Below are 12,410 nucleotides of genomic sequence, written 5' to 3'. Positions count from 1 at the left end.
ATCTTATTCAGAGCAAAGATGAGCTTCAAAGAATTACACCTCTAGAATCCCAAATGCACACCCCATGCTAGGCAGTGACTTCTGTACGCAGACCTATAAAACGACTGAATGACCCTTTCTCTAAAGTCTAGGAAATCAGCCTGGATAAATGTAAAGGACATACTACCCTCTGCTCAGAGAAACAGAAATCTATTGCAATGTATTGATGTCCAGGGCCTGATCTCATCCAGAACAACTCTGAGTAGAAAAGGAGTAAGATGGACACAAAACATTAGCCTGCCTGGCAGACCTATGCCCCACTCTTCGTGCAATGAGCTACTAAACAGAGGGGTGCAACAACAGAAGAGTGACCCCCCCCATCCATTGTGGATGTGAGGTCTGACAGGTATGTGTTTGAGCCTTACCTCCAGCTGGTCAGTTATCAGTATTTCCGAGGCCATGAGTGCTTCAGACAGCTGAAGGATGTCCTCCTTGTACTGGGCTCGTTTTGACTCAGCAATATCATAACTAGTGGCATTATGAATCTCCTCCAGCCTCTAAACACAAAGATACATAAATCACTTGTAGTTTGTGTTCAGCACTCCATTGCAATTTAATTAACTTGTTAGAGATGTGAGAAAAGTTCCTGCTGCTGATTAGCTGAAATGAAATGTGATGATTCAGGAAGTCTCCACATTTACATAGTGGGTAGTCAACACTGCTGAGGTATGCTGCTGCACTAGGGGCAATGCAGTGGAGTCAGTGAAAACGCTTCCTCATCCTCCAGTCAGCAGAAGACTTTGCTCCTTCAATGCCTTCAACTTTGGTTTCCCCTTCTGACACATTGCAAGTCAAAAATAATGAGAGTCTTGACACTGGTGGCCATGAAGAAGAGATTAACAATACCTTCGTAGAAAGAAATGCAGGGCTAAATCCTGACCCCTTTCATGTCAAGGAGAATCCTGATTGACTTCCGTGGGGTCAGGTTTTAGTATTCCGAATATGGAATACCTCTCATGGCCTGCCTTCCTCTTACAGCAAGGATTTATTGCCCTTCAGAAGGAAATATTGATGTCAGGTTTGTATCAGACATGATTCCTGATTTCTTGGATCAAAAAATATCCTCCTACAATGTGTTATTTTCAAGTCTGTTCCAAATAAGTTAACAATCAAATGTTAAAAAAGCAAAGAAAAACTATACATGTTTTAGGATGTCCAATCCACTTCTGAGAGGGAATGGAATGGGCTGAAACAGAGAATTTTGCTGAAAACCATTGCCAAGACTTGTGTCTGAAAACAGACCAGGTTACCCAAACTCTGCAGTGTTGAAAGGGGGAAAGGGGAAAGCAAGGAATCTTCTTTTCTAATGTAAACAAGTCAGGAGGCTCCAAAAGCTCTGCAGCCATTCAAGACACACCTCTGGGAGCAATAACTTCAAAGTTCAAGGCTTTTAATGCTTCTTTGCTCCTTCACCAACTTCAGAGAGCAGAGTTATTTTACAGGTTACCCGAGTTTACATGAAAGGATTGCAGCGAGACAAACAGCCCCTCAGAAAGGCTCACAGACTCCAGTCTCATGGGGCCTCTGCAGCTTTTGAACTCCTCTGGCAATTTGAAATGAATGGGGAAATGCTGTTAAAAGACTGTGTTCAGTTTTGATGCTGATTCCTCCAGTATTTAGATGAAAACAGTCCCACTGACTGCTGTGTCCTGTTTTTGCAGCTCAGTCTATAGCTGAGCCTGCAAAGGTGGAGGGGCAAAGGTGGAGGGCCAAAATGTGGCCTGAGCCATGTTTCTTTGGGTTTGATTTTGGGTTTTTTTTGTTGGGGTTTTGGGGTTTTTTTTTTTTGTTGTTGTTGTTGTTGTTTTTTTTTTTTTAATGGAAGATATAGTGGGAATTCAAGTGCAAGTTAACTGAACATGTACCACCATAGAATCCTAGAACCCCAGCCTGGTTTAGGTTGGAAGGGACCTTAAAGTTCGCCCAGTTCCAACCCCCTGCCCCGGGCAGGGACACCTTCCACTAGAGCAGGTTGCTCCAAGCCCCTGTGTCCAACCTGGCCTTGAACACTGCCAGGGATGGGGCAGCCACAGCTTCTCTGGGCACCCTGTGCCAGAGCAGAGCTGCACCAGCCCTTGGAGCATCTCTGTGGCATCCTCTAGACCCACTCCAGCAGCTCCACATCCCTCTTGTGTTGGGTGCCCCAGAGTTGAACACAGGGGTCTCACAAGAGCAAAGGAGGATAATCCCCTCCCTCAACCTGCTGCACATACTCCTTTTGATGTAGCCCAGTCCATCCTTTTGGCAAGGCTGCAGGCTCATGTCCCAGCTAGAGTGGATGGAGCTGGAGTGCCAGCACGAGTCAGCAGGGTTCAAGGACCTGGGAGCAGAGTGACTCAGCAGCAGCAACAAGGCACCTAAATAAAAGTGACTTGGTTTTCAAAGGGAGCCAGGGCTCTGCCTGCTGCCAGTTGCTCTCCACAGCTGACAGGGTCACCAGGCTGTAGCATCCCTTCCTCTTATTTTTCCTGTGGAAACACAAGAATGATCCATCTATTATACATGGTTAGAAAGGGATCCAGCTAGAAGCTGTACCTTTAGCAGCCAAAATGGGTGGCTGTAGTTGAGCAGAATGAGAAAAGATAGTTCCTGCTTAAAATAGACTAGAAATACATTACAATAACTTTATCTTTTTGTTGTTACAGTTTTTTGAGCTGTTGTTGATTAGAAGAACCAAAGCAGAGAATTACTTAAAAACAAATGGAATCCCCTGAAATCTCCTTCCTTTTCTTCCCCATTTTTCAATGAAGGAAGAGCTATTGGAGGCCTCAAAGAGAAGAGGAGTGGCATGATGTCTGATAAACCTATACAGGTTTTAAATCAACTTCATTAAAAATACTTAAACTAAAAGAAAGGTTGAGCATTTCCATTTTGTTAAAGACTGCTCACTTTTCTGGATGGCAAATAAAAATCATATTTAGCCACTTTATTTCTGTAAAGCCTTGAAGGACCTTTACCTTTATGAGCAATAAAATAACATGGTGACATGTTCGTGCTGTCCTACACTGAATTTCCAGCATAGATAAGGGCTGTCAGTGTTAGCTGGTTGTGGTTTGCCCAAAGGGTTGAAACTTCAATCCCCAAATTCTTTTCCTACATAAAGTAGTAAAAACCTTTTAACATTATGTTAGTTAATGACATTCTGTTAGCTAACACAACATCTTTTCTTGGTATAGATTTATCCTGTAAGAAAAACCTAAGGAAAGATCAGGGACTAAGCACTGGAAGAGGTTGCCCACTGAGGTTGTAGAGTCTCCATCCTTTACTCAGTAGCTGCGTGAACACGGCCGCCTGCTGTGGTGGCCCTGCTTGAGCAGGGTGGGAGCAGATGACTGTTCCAGAGGTCCCTGCCAACCTCAACAACCACTCTGTGATTCTACCATTAGGGATCCTGTACAGATTCCTGTTACAGCAGTGTAAATCCAGAATAATGTAACTCATTTTCACGGAGTTATCCTTGTTTTCAGTGAAATTGAAAGCAGGCATGTGATAGAGACAAATCATGTATGAAACAAACAAAAGTATAGCCACATTACCCTTTTGCTCTGATTTTCAAAGTCTAGGATTCTTTTCCTGCCTTCTTGCTGGTTGGCTGTTAACACTTCATTAAGGTATTCATAGAAATGGGAGACTTCAGCTTCTCGGTTTTCATGCTCTTTCAGCCCATAGTTAAAAAGGTTCTCACAAACTGAGACAAACTCCTCCCTGTACGTGGCACCAGAGTCAAGGTATTTTGCTTGTTCAGTGGAGCAACATGCTATGTTCCTTCTACTTCTGCAAATTTAAGCAACAAGAGTTACAAGGTACTGTTCTGTAAACCCCGTGGTTCTTGCAGGGAGCAAGCTGCCAAGTACTGTCTGTGGCAGGGCTGGGTCACCCATACACATTTTATACCTGGGGTTTTGCTGCCTTAAGGGTATGGAGAAAGCTGTGGCAACATGAGGGGGAAAAGGCCTCAAGGAAGAAAAGGAAATACATAAGCTTCTCTGTCTCTTTTCTGAGAGAGCAGCAGAATGAAGCATGCAACACTATCTATCTTCACAAGTGTGAATACAGTGCCAGGGTAGTTAATAAATACAGCTCTGGAGCCTACAGCCAGAGCAGAGAATAAACTACTGACTTGGTAGCATCACAAAAGTAATGTCAATTTTTCTTCTGCTATTATCTTGCCAATGGAATTGTTTTTGGAGTCTCTTGTAGTTAAGCCATGATGCATTTTTCCCCCAACAGTGTAATGCAGTTTTAAGGAAGGTCAAGTTACAGGCCTTGACAATGCTCTATTAATCTGAATGAGAAAAGAGAAAAAGAAGTGTCTGCTTTCTGATCCTCCATGTAGGAGCAATGATCAGAAAAATGTGCAGGCCTGAACACTTCATGTTGCCAGCTCTGGCAGGTTGTGAGATATGCAACTCGTATCGTTCTGATTAGTCTGTTCCTATCTCCTACCACTTCCATTTCAACATGATTCTAGCGACTGCGCTCTCACAATCTAACTGACAGAGATTTATCTTGCAGCTCATTTTAAACTTTAAGTGGATTCCTGACTTAAAGAAAGTACAAAGCCTTGATTCTTGAAGGGTCAGAAAAGAAGGTGTTTGATTCAAGGGAAGGAAAGGGAATATGGTAATTGCAACAGTGAGGATTCAGAATGCTGGAATCCCATGACCTGTTGCTGACAGAAACAAGTGGTTTTACAAATGGGCTGTTTCAAGCTGGGCTGGCCAGCTTGCCAGTCACAGAAACTGTTTGTTTTTAGCTCTCATATTTCACAAGGTATCAAGCCTTAAAGCTGTCAGTGGTCTCACAGTCTTGCAGTGGGTTTTTTTGATACCATTCAAAAGTTGAACACAGACCATGTCAGATCTCAGATCAATGGAGCTTTCAGCCCTGGACAAAAGCAATGGATGAAGAGTCCCTGTGGATGCACCTCCTTCTTAACTCCAGGCATTACATTTTAGCTGTAGGTATTCTAAACCCAGGAAGGATATGCCTGCAGCAGGTCGTCCACTCCAGGGAGGCAAGCCAGTTTGGCAGCTTCTGTATCCTCTGCAAACATACTGTCAAACAGGAATGATCCATTCAGGTACTCAACAAAGGCTGTCTTTAAAGAGAATCAGAGCAATACAAGTAAAATGAAGAGTGCCAACCTGCTGCCAGTGCTCAGCATGTGTCTTTCTTATAAGCTCTTCACCAGCAGAGGAACACTGGTTATACCAACACAATAGATAGAAAAGCACCCTGCAACTGGAGTGAAAACCATCCTCACGCCTTTGCTGCTAGAACACTCTAGCCTGAGGATAGAAAACACTGTGTAGTCTTATAAGAGACATTATCACATTCAACCACATATTGCAAGGCTGTTAAGCCTTTCAGATAAGGAGTCAATGGACTTTGGGGAGGGATGGAGGGAGTTGCTGGAGATGCTCTCCCTGTAACTAAACCACCTTCTACTCTGCAGCCACTCTGATCTTCTGGAGGTGGGGAATACAGAGCCAGACTGACAGCACCGTTCTGCCTGGGCTTGTTTTCAGTCTGTTCACAGGACTACAGTGATCTCTCTAAGCCTGGAAGAGTTTAACCATAAGACTAATGAAAAGCATTAACTTAGTGTGAAGGAGACAAAAAAGTCACTGCACTATGACAATGCTGAGAGTTCCCTAAGAACTGTAATTTTCTTAATCTCATGTCAGGCTGATAAGATCCTTGGGTATGATCTACTGTTTAGCTTTGCAGGGTCTGTATCTGTAGTTTCATTGTTCACCCATAAGAATTACGCTCCCCACGTCATGTGTATTCCACAGCAGTTCCTGGTTTCATTCAGAAGACGAGATTCAGAGATCACAGAGATTAATCCCAGCCTTAGTTTTAGCACAATCGATGTTAACCTCTCATTAAATCTTCAAGCAGGTAAAGGAGAAGTCAATATGTGCTGCGCTGCTTTCTCCTGAGACAATACACAGCCAGCCAAAGAAAACATACCTTGTGGTGCTCCAGCTCCTTCTGCTTTGCCTGTTTCTCCTCCAGCTGAGCCAGGGCCTCAGCCTCCTCCTGTTCCAATGGCTCAGTGTGATACTGATACTGTAAAACTGCCTCTTCTCGCTGAGAGATGAGAACAAAGAATAAATTGTTATTAGATTATCCAGCATTGCTCAAAAAATCTGGGTACCAGCACTTGAACTTTCTAGAACATGCACCTGAGTGACATGTGCATCTCTGGGGGCTTTTAATTAAACTACTTATGAAGTTTCTAATCCATTCCTCATCCCTTCTTTTGTTGGCATGTTCCTCTGACTCTGCACTCAGTGCATCTGAGCTGGTTCAGTCCCAGGACACTTTTCTCTCCTCATTTCCTCATCTTTAGGGTTGTTTTTCCGTTTTTTAGCAGGAAGCCCCGTTTTGACTTCCAGGATTTGAGCTCTGATTTGATCAGCTGGAGAGTTCAATACATTTACTAAGGAGGAGAAGGCTCTTTGGAGGAGTGGATGGCAAAGTAGTAGCAGGGACAAGAACCTCATTAGCTTGAAACTGAAGCTTGACAAATTTAAGTCTGCAGGTCTATGACGTACTGTCTGTACGAGCAGGGACTGGACTCAGTGACCTGGAAAGCCCCTCCAGTCCTAGGGTAAGAGTAATGGATATTCCAAGTACAGATCCTGCTCTGTGCCAAGCAAATTTACAATTAATCATGTTCTTTGGTTACTAAAAAAAAACCCCAAACAAAAAACCTCTTCTTTGTTCCTTTGAGCCCTGGGATCAGAAAGCAGCCCCACAGGTTACCAGTGAACTGTCAGAATCAGAGTGGGAAGTGCATTTGATGGTACCTGCTTGACTGGGTACTCTGTCAATCCACTCTGGAATTGCTCAGGGAGAAGCAGGAGCGCAAAGGCTCCTTCCCTCTGGATCCATGTCTCAAGACTCATTTCCTCTAAGATTTTTCTCATCTCTAAGAAGGCTTCTGCTTATGCTGCAGCCTCCCTGTGGCAACATTAACCAGGCCCCTCTCCCACACACAGCTGCTGATTTTCATAAAATCTGTGAAGACATCATGCCTCTGACACCTCTGCCTCTCTGTCACATTTGATAGAATTTGGCCTACAGGTTCACAGCTGTTAGGTGGAGGCAGAATAAACACTGGATGTTTCTGGGAGCCTCATTTCTGGAGAGAACCTGCCCTGAATGCTAGGATATTGCTGGCACACCAACAAAGCAAATGCTCTGTAAGATGCTGTTGCTGGATTTCACAAGCAGGGGATGCAGAAATGCTTACTGTGGAGTCTCTCACGAGCTTGAAGTCCAAATAGACCAGGTTGGGAACATAAGCAACAACATAGAGTATGTATCGCTCGTCGTCGCAGAGAGGGTTCCCAGCGAGGTTCAGTGTCCGTAAGTGTTTAAACCTCCTGAAATAGACCACCTGTGCCAAGGGGAAAGAGATGCTGGAAAACACACAGCCTTGGAATTTATTGCTCTTAATACAGATATAGAATCCCAGACTGGTTTGGGTCAGAAGGGACCATAAAGCTCCTCCAGTTCCAGCCCCCTGCCACAGGCAGGGACCCCTTCCACTAGAGCAGGTTGCTCCAAGCCCCTGTGTCCAACCTGGCCTTGAACACGGCCAGGGATGGGGCAGCCACAGCTTCTCTGGGCACCCTGTGCCAGCGCCTCAGCACCCTCACAGGGAAGAGCTTCTTCTTAATGTCTAATCTAAATCCACCCTCTGTCAGTTTAATGTTGTGATACGTATCATGCTGTGCTGCCAAACACAGACACCATTAAATTAGGAGTTTCTAATCCTTTCAGGAAAGGAAATACTTACGCCCTCTGTCAGTTTAATGTTGTGATACGTATCGTGCTGTGCTGCCAAACACAGACAACATTAAATTAGGAGTTTCTAGTCCTTTCAGGAAAGGAAATACTTACATTTACATTGTGAATATATAAATGTTGGGTGTAGGGAGAAGGGGGATGGGGTGGATACAAATCACAGGCCAGCTGCCCTTGAAAGAACCCCAAATACACCCTAGTCTACACTCCCTCCTTTTCTCATCAGTAGCTACTTATTCCCTTTCTAGCTTTCATGGTATCCCATAGGAATTCTGCCGTGGCTGATAGCAGTAACAGAACCAGGCCTCCATGAGTCAATAAGCTAAAAGAGAAATGGCTTTAGTAAGCACTTAACACCAACAGAGCTTACCAAAACCGTAACTTAGACTACAGAGGCAGTGAAAGCCTGAGGAGAATTTTCTTCCCTAAGGAGGGGTTTGGACACTGTGACAAATGTCAGCTTTAGCATACGTGATCCTTTGACAGGGAACATTTGCAAAACCAGGGAGCACTCACATCTTCCAGAGTGGTCAGGTTATTCTTTCCTATGGAGAAGATCTGCAGCTCTTGCAACGTGTCCATGTTTTCAATCTTAGATATTCTGTTACTGTAGAGACTGAGGTCCTGCAGTTTGACGAGGGTATCCAGGCCCTCAATTACTTCAATGTTGTTGAAGGACAAGTCTGGGGAAGAGTTGGGAAATCCAAAGTTTTACAAGCAAAAGTTCCCAGCAGGATGCCCTGATCCAGACCTTGCATTTAGCCTGGTTCTTGAATTAGGAGTTGATGGGCAATATTTTCCTCAGGGATGTTCAGTGTCCCACAGGAAAGGTTCTGCATGAAATCATCATTTGTTCACATCTCCCCCTTGCAGCTGTCCATGCCATTTTCAGATGAGGGGACCAATTGAAGTTATTCCATACCAACTCCACCCAAAAGTGAGTTCTACCTTATGGGGAAACCCAAAATACAAGAAAAGTGGTGGGGAAATGCCCTAAAAGGTGGGTATTTGTGTGACACATTTGACACTCCCTGCCTTGTTTCTTGCAGACTCTTGCCTGCCACACCAGTGCCCACTGTCATGGTCATTCCCATAGGACCAATCACCCTGGAGGCATGCAAAGGCACATGTTCACTGTAGCTATTTCACTCACTGAAATTTCCTCTTATCCTGTCAGAACATCTATTAGAACACCTACATTCGTCATAGGGGCAGTATTTCTCCTCAGGCCAGTACTGAGCCATTCAGGAGTCCAAAGATGGTTGATGAGGTGTCTGCATCACCCCAGGCCTTGGAGGGATAAGACATTTATGCAGCAGCTGCTGAAGCACTGGAGCCTTTGGGCACATGTAAGTAAGAGCTTCAGAACACTGTGCTCAGGTTGTGGTGATGGGCTGTTGATTCACCAGTGCATTAGTCAGCCACTGTGCAGCAGAACAGTGTGAACCACAGAACCTATTAGACATTTTGAGATGTCCCTATGAGCTGTAGCCCTGCATGCTGTTTCCAAAGACAGCTGAGGATGTATTTCCACTGCATCCGTAGCAGCAAGCTCCCCAGTCTGCCCAACATCAAAACCTGCACCACTGTGTGATGCTGCTGTCAGCATCCTGAGTTTGAAAGTAGTCACATAAGACTATGAAGATGGGCACTTCTTGGGACAACAACGACGACAAGCCCTTAAACATGCAGGGGTAAAGACAGGGGGTTCTAGGCTTTGAAATGCCTGCGTTAGCTTTGAAAACAGAATACAGGCTGCCAAACCACAGAGATGTTTCCACAAACATTTCTGAAAGTCACCTCCAAACCCTGGAAACAACCTTAAAATCTCAGCTTCCTGTTCCTGCCACCCTGAATGTATTAAGCCCAGTTTTTAAACATTTGAAGGATTGTTTTGCAGCTCTGATATTCAGGCATTTTGACATTTGACAGTCAAACAAGGAAACACACAGACAGCTGACAGCCTTCCCTGGGAAAGCTCCTATCAGTCGTGTTTGAGAAGGAATGTGACATCCTGGCTTTATCACACACTGTGTGAAGGCATCCAGCCTCGTCTGCCTGTATCTCACCAAGCCATACAAGGTGAACCAGACTCTCCAGGGCTTCTATCTTCTCAATGATGTTGTTGTCCAGCTGCAGTTTAGTCAGATTCTCAAACTGCCACAGATTAGCAATCTGCAGGATATCTAAAACCACAGGGAAAAAAAACGAAACAAATAAATGAAAGAGAATAGCTTTCCATGTGAGGCAGCTCCCAGTGCAGTGGCCACACTACCTTGCACAAGGCAAACATGCCCAGTCTCACCTCCAAAATGATTGTCAGCAGATTACAAGAGCGTGTGATGACTGCTCCAGAGAGCTGAGAGCTCCACTGGCTGGATGAGGTTCCAGTGAAGCAGCCCAGTTAACCTCAGAGTCCTGCCCCAGCACACACTGCTCATCAGCGATGCCAACGAGCCGCTGAGGGGATGCTGACTATGGCCCTGCAGTCAGGAGCAGCTTTATGAATCCACTCCTAGGAGACCTTGACCTTCATTTTCCTTTCCAGCTCCAAGAGGGAGATTTGGGATGAGACTCTGTTTTTCTCTGCATTTGCAGTTTAGAGGTGCTACTGCTTTTTTAAGTGATTCTCATCACAGGATTCTCATCACAGGAGAGCAAGTTGGGGTCTACTCTTTCTGTGAAGGCTGCAGTTTAGAGCTAATCAATATCCCTGCATTTAGCTTTCTCCCAAAACAGAATGGCAAGGGCAGGTCATTAGGCACTACAGCAAAACACTGGGACCAAGGTGATAGAAAATACAGAACATTCTCACTCCTGGTTTTCCTTCCCTCTGCAATGGCTTCCCAGATTTTGGTGTCTGCTCTGCTGCTACCTGTGTTTAGTGCAGAGTAAAGGAAGGAATTTCATGCACAAAATGCTCACACAGTTCTAGATTCTGTATTTGCAAGGAAATACATGCAGGACCAGGGAGTTTGCTCTGAGGAATTCGACTAACACACACACCATTATTTCACCGGAGCACGGGAGGAATAATCGGATGCAGATTTTTGCCCATCAAATGACATACCTCCAAAATACTCAAATATTGAGACAAATTCCTTTTCATTTTTTGAATGCAAGTTTGTGCCTGGTTGGGCAGTCGGAGGCAAGCTGTGATAATGCTACCGATGACGGGAGGAAGCCACTGAATTGGCCTGTAATCACCATAATCGACCAAAAAGCTCTCACATCATCGCCAGCGATGGCAGAGCCTGCCCAGGGCTGGAGTTGTCCACAGAAAGGCCCAACAGGGCTGTGGCCTGTAGGTGTCACCACAATATAAATGTTAAATAAGAACAGCGGTGACAATAATAGCACCGGTTAAGCAGCTTTGATTTTACCCACAGGCAAAAGCACCCAGCTCGCTGGAATGAAGCTACTTCACACAGCTCTGCCTGAAAATGTAAGTCCAAATGTTGCTTTTCACATAACAAATCCAAGCTAAACATGAGTGTTTCATTGCCATGATTCTATTCATGCTTGAGTCTATTGCCCTTGAACAACAGAAGAAATAAAACCAGTGTACGTTCTGATACTCACTTCTAAAACTAAGCTGTAGCTCCTTCACATTCTTTAAGTGAAAACCTTCCCTCTGGACAATCTTTGCTACATCCTCTGTGCGCTCCTCTTCAAGAACTTTCTGAACCAGTTCATCATCAATTATGTTTGGCTCGATGTTATCGTACAAGTGACTCATTTTTAGACAGTATCAGCCTTAAAGGAGAGAAAAGAAAGAGAAATAAAATCGCTTCCTGGTTATTTCCAGCGTTCATTGAAGAGGGATGACAATTCCAAGGAATAAAGAGCACAGCTGAGCATTAAGATCCAACACCTCACACTTCATACCAGAGACTTAACTTGTATCATGGGGTCACTGATTTGCCTCGAATTGCAAACCAGGCACAATCACGTGTGAACTTCCAATGACTTTTGGGTGTTTTCTGTGAAGAACACCAGGATTTGGCCAAATAAACAGACCAGGCAAGGAGGCCCTATGCAGCACCCCAATAGCAACAGCCCATTGCATGGCAGTCACTTGTTGCTGAAAACCACCTTCGTGAAGGGGGCTTATGTTTCCCTTTGGGAAGCAGATAATTCTGTCAGTCAAACCTTTCTGCTCTTTGTCATTTAAATACCCCTAATGTTGCCCGGGAGGCAATGAGGCTCCTTATCTTTCTAGAGCTGTGCCCACTAATGAATCAGTCTGAGGAACATGAATCATCCAACTCCTGCTTGCCTGAGGTGTCTGTAATTATGGGATAAGTTCTGCTGATACTTTGCACAGGACAGGAAGGATAAATGCCTGGGTTTAGAGCGTTCTGTTCTCCACATGGCTTTTAATTAACAACCCAGCCTCTCTATGGCTGTGCTCAGCACAGACCCAAGGGCAGCAGGTTCTGGGTTTATTCATCTTTGACCTGCCAGACTTTCTGCTTTCCTTCTGTTTATCCATCACCTCTTTACCCAGTGTTAGTTCTGTAGAATCATAGAATCCCAGACTGGTT

General features: G+C 44.7%; 1 protein-coding gene across 1 annotated transcript in view; it reads right to left on the bottom strand.

Moving 5' to 3' along the window:
• The window catches only part of LRRC48 (leucine rich repeat containing 48), a 15,224-nt gene extending 3,622 nt beyond the window's left edge, over positions 1 to 11,602 (bottom strand). Inside the window, exons 1-8 of the mRNA XM_010020805.1 lie at positions 11,446 to 11,602; positions 9,933 to 10,049; positions 8,380 to 8,546; positions 7,307 to 7,453; positions 6,019 to 6,138; positions 5,028 to 5,140; positions 3,576 to 3,750; positions 405 to 536 (exon numbers count right to left, since the gene is read on the bottom strand). Of these exons, the coding sequence (XP_010019107.1) occupies positions 405 to 536; positions 3,576 to 3,750; positions 5,028 to 5,140; positions 6,019 to 6,138; positions 7,307 to 7,453; positions 8,380 to 8,546; positions 9,933 to 10,049; positions 11,446 to 11,602 (1,128 nt within the window). The remainder of the gene's footprint in view (positions 1 to 404; positions 537 to 3,575; positions 3,751 to 5,027; positions 5,141 to 6,018; positions 6,139 to 7,306; positions 7,454 to 8,379; positions 8,547 to 9,932; positions 10,050 to 11,445) is intronic.
• Positions 11,603 to 12,410: the final 808 nt, after the last annotated feature.

Source organism: Nestor notabilis, unplaced genomic scaffold (genome assembly GCF_000696875.1).
Source record: "Nestor notabilis isolate BGI_N333 unplaced genomic scaffold, ASM69687v1 scaffold2418, whole genome shotgun sequence".
NCBI classification, from domain to species: domain Eukaryota; kingdom Metazoa; phylum Chordata; class Aves; order Psittaciformes; family Psittacidae; genus Nestor; species Nestor notabilis.
Note: the sequence above shows the minus strand (reverse complement) of the source record. Positions and strands in the feature narration are given on the sequence as shown.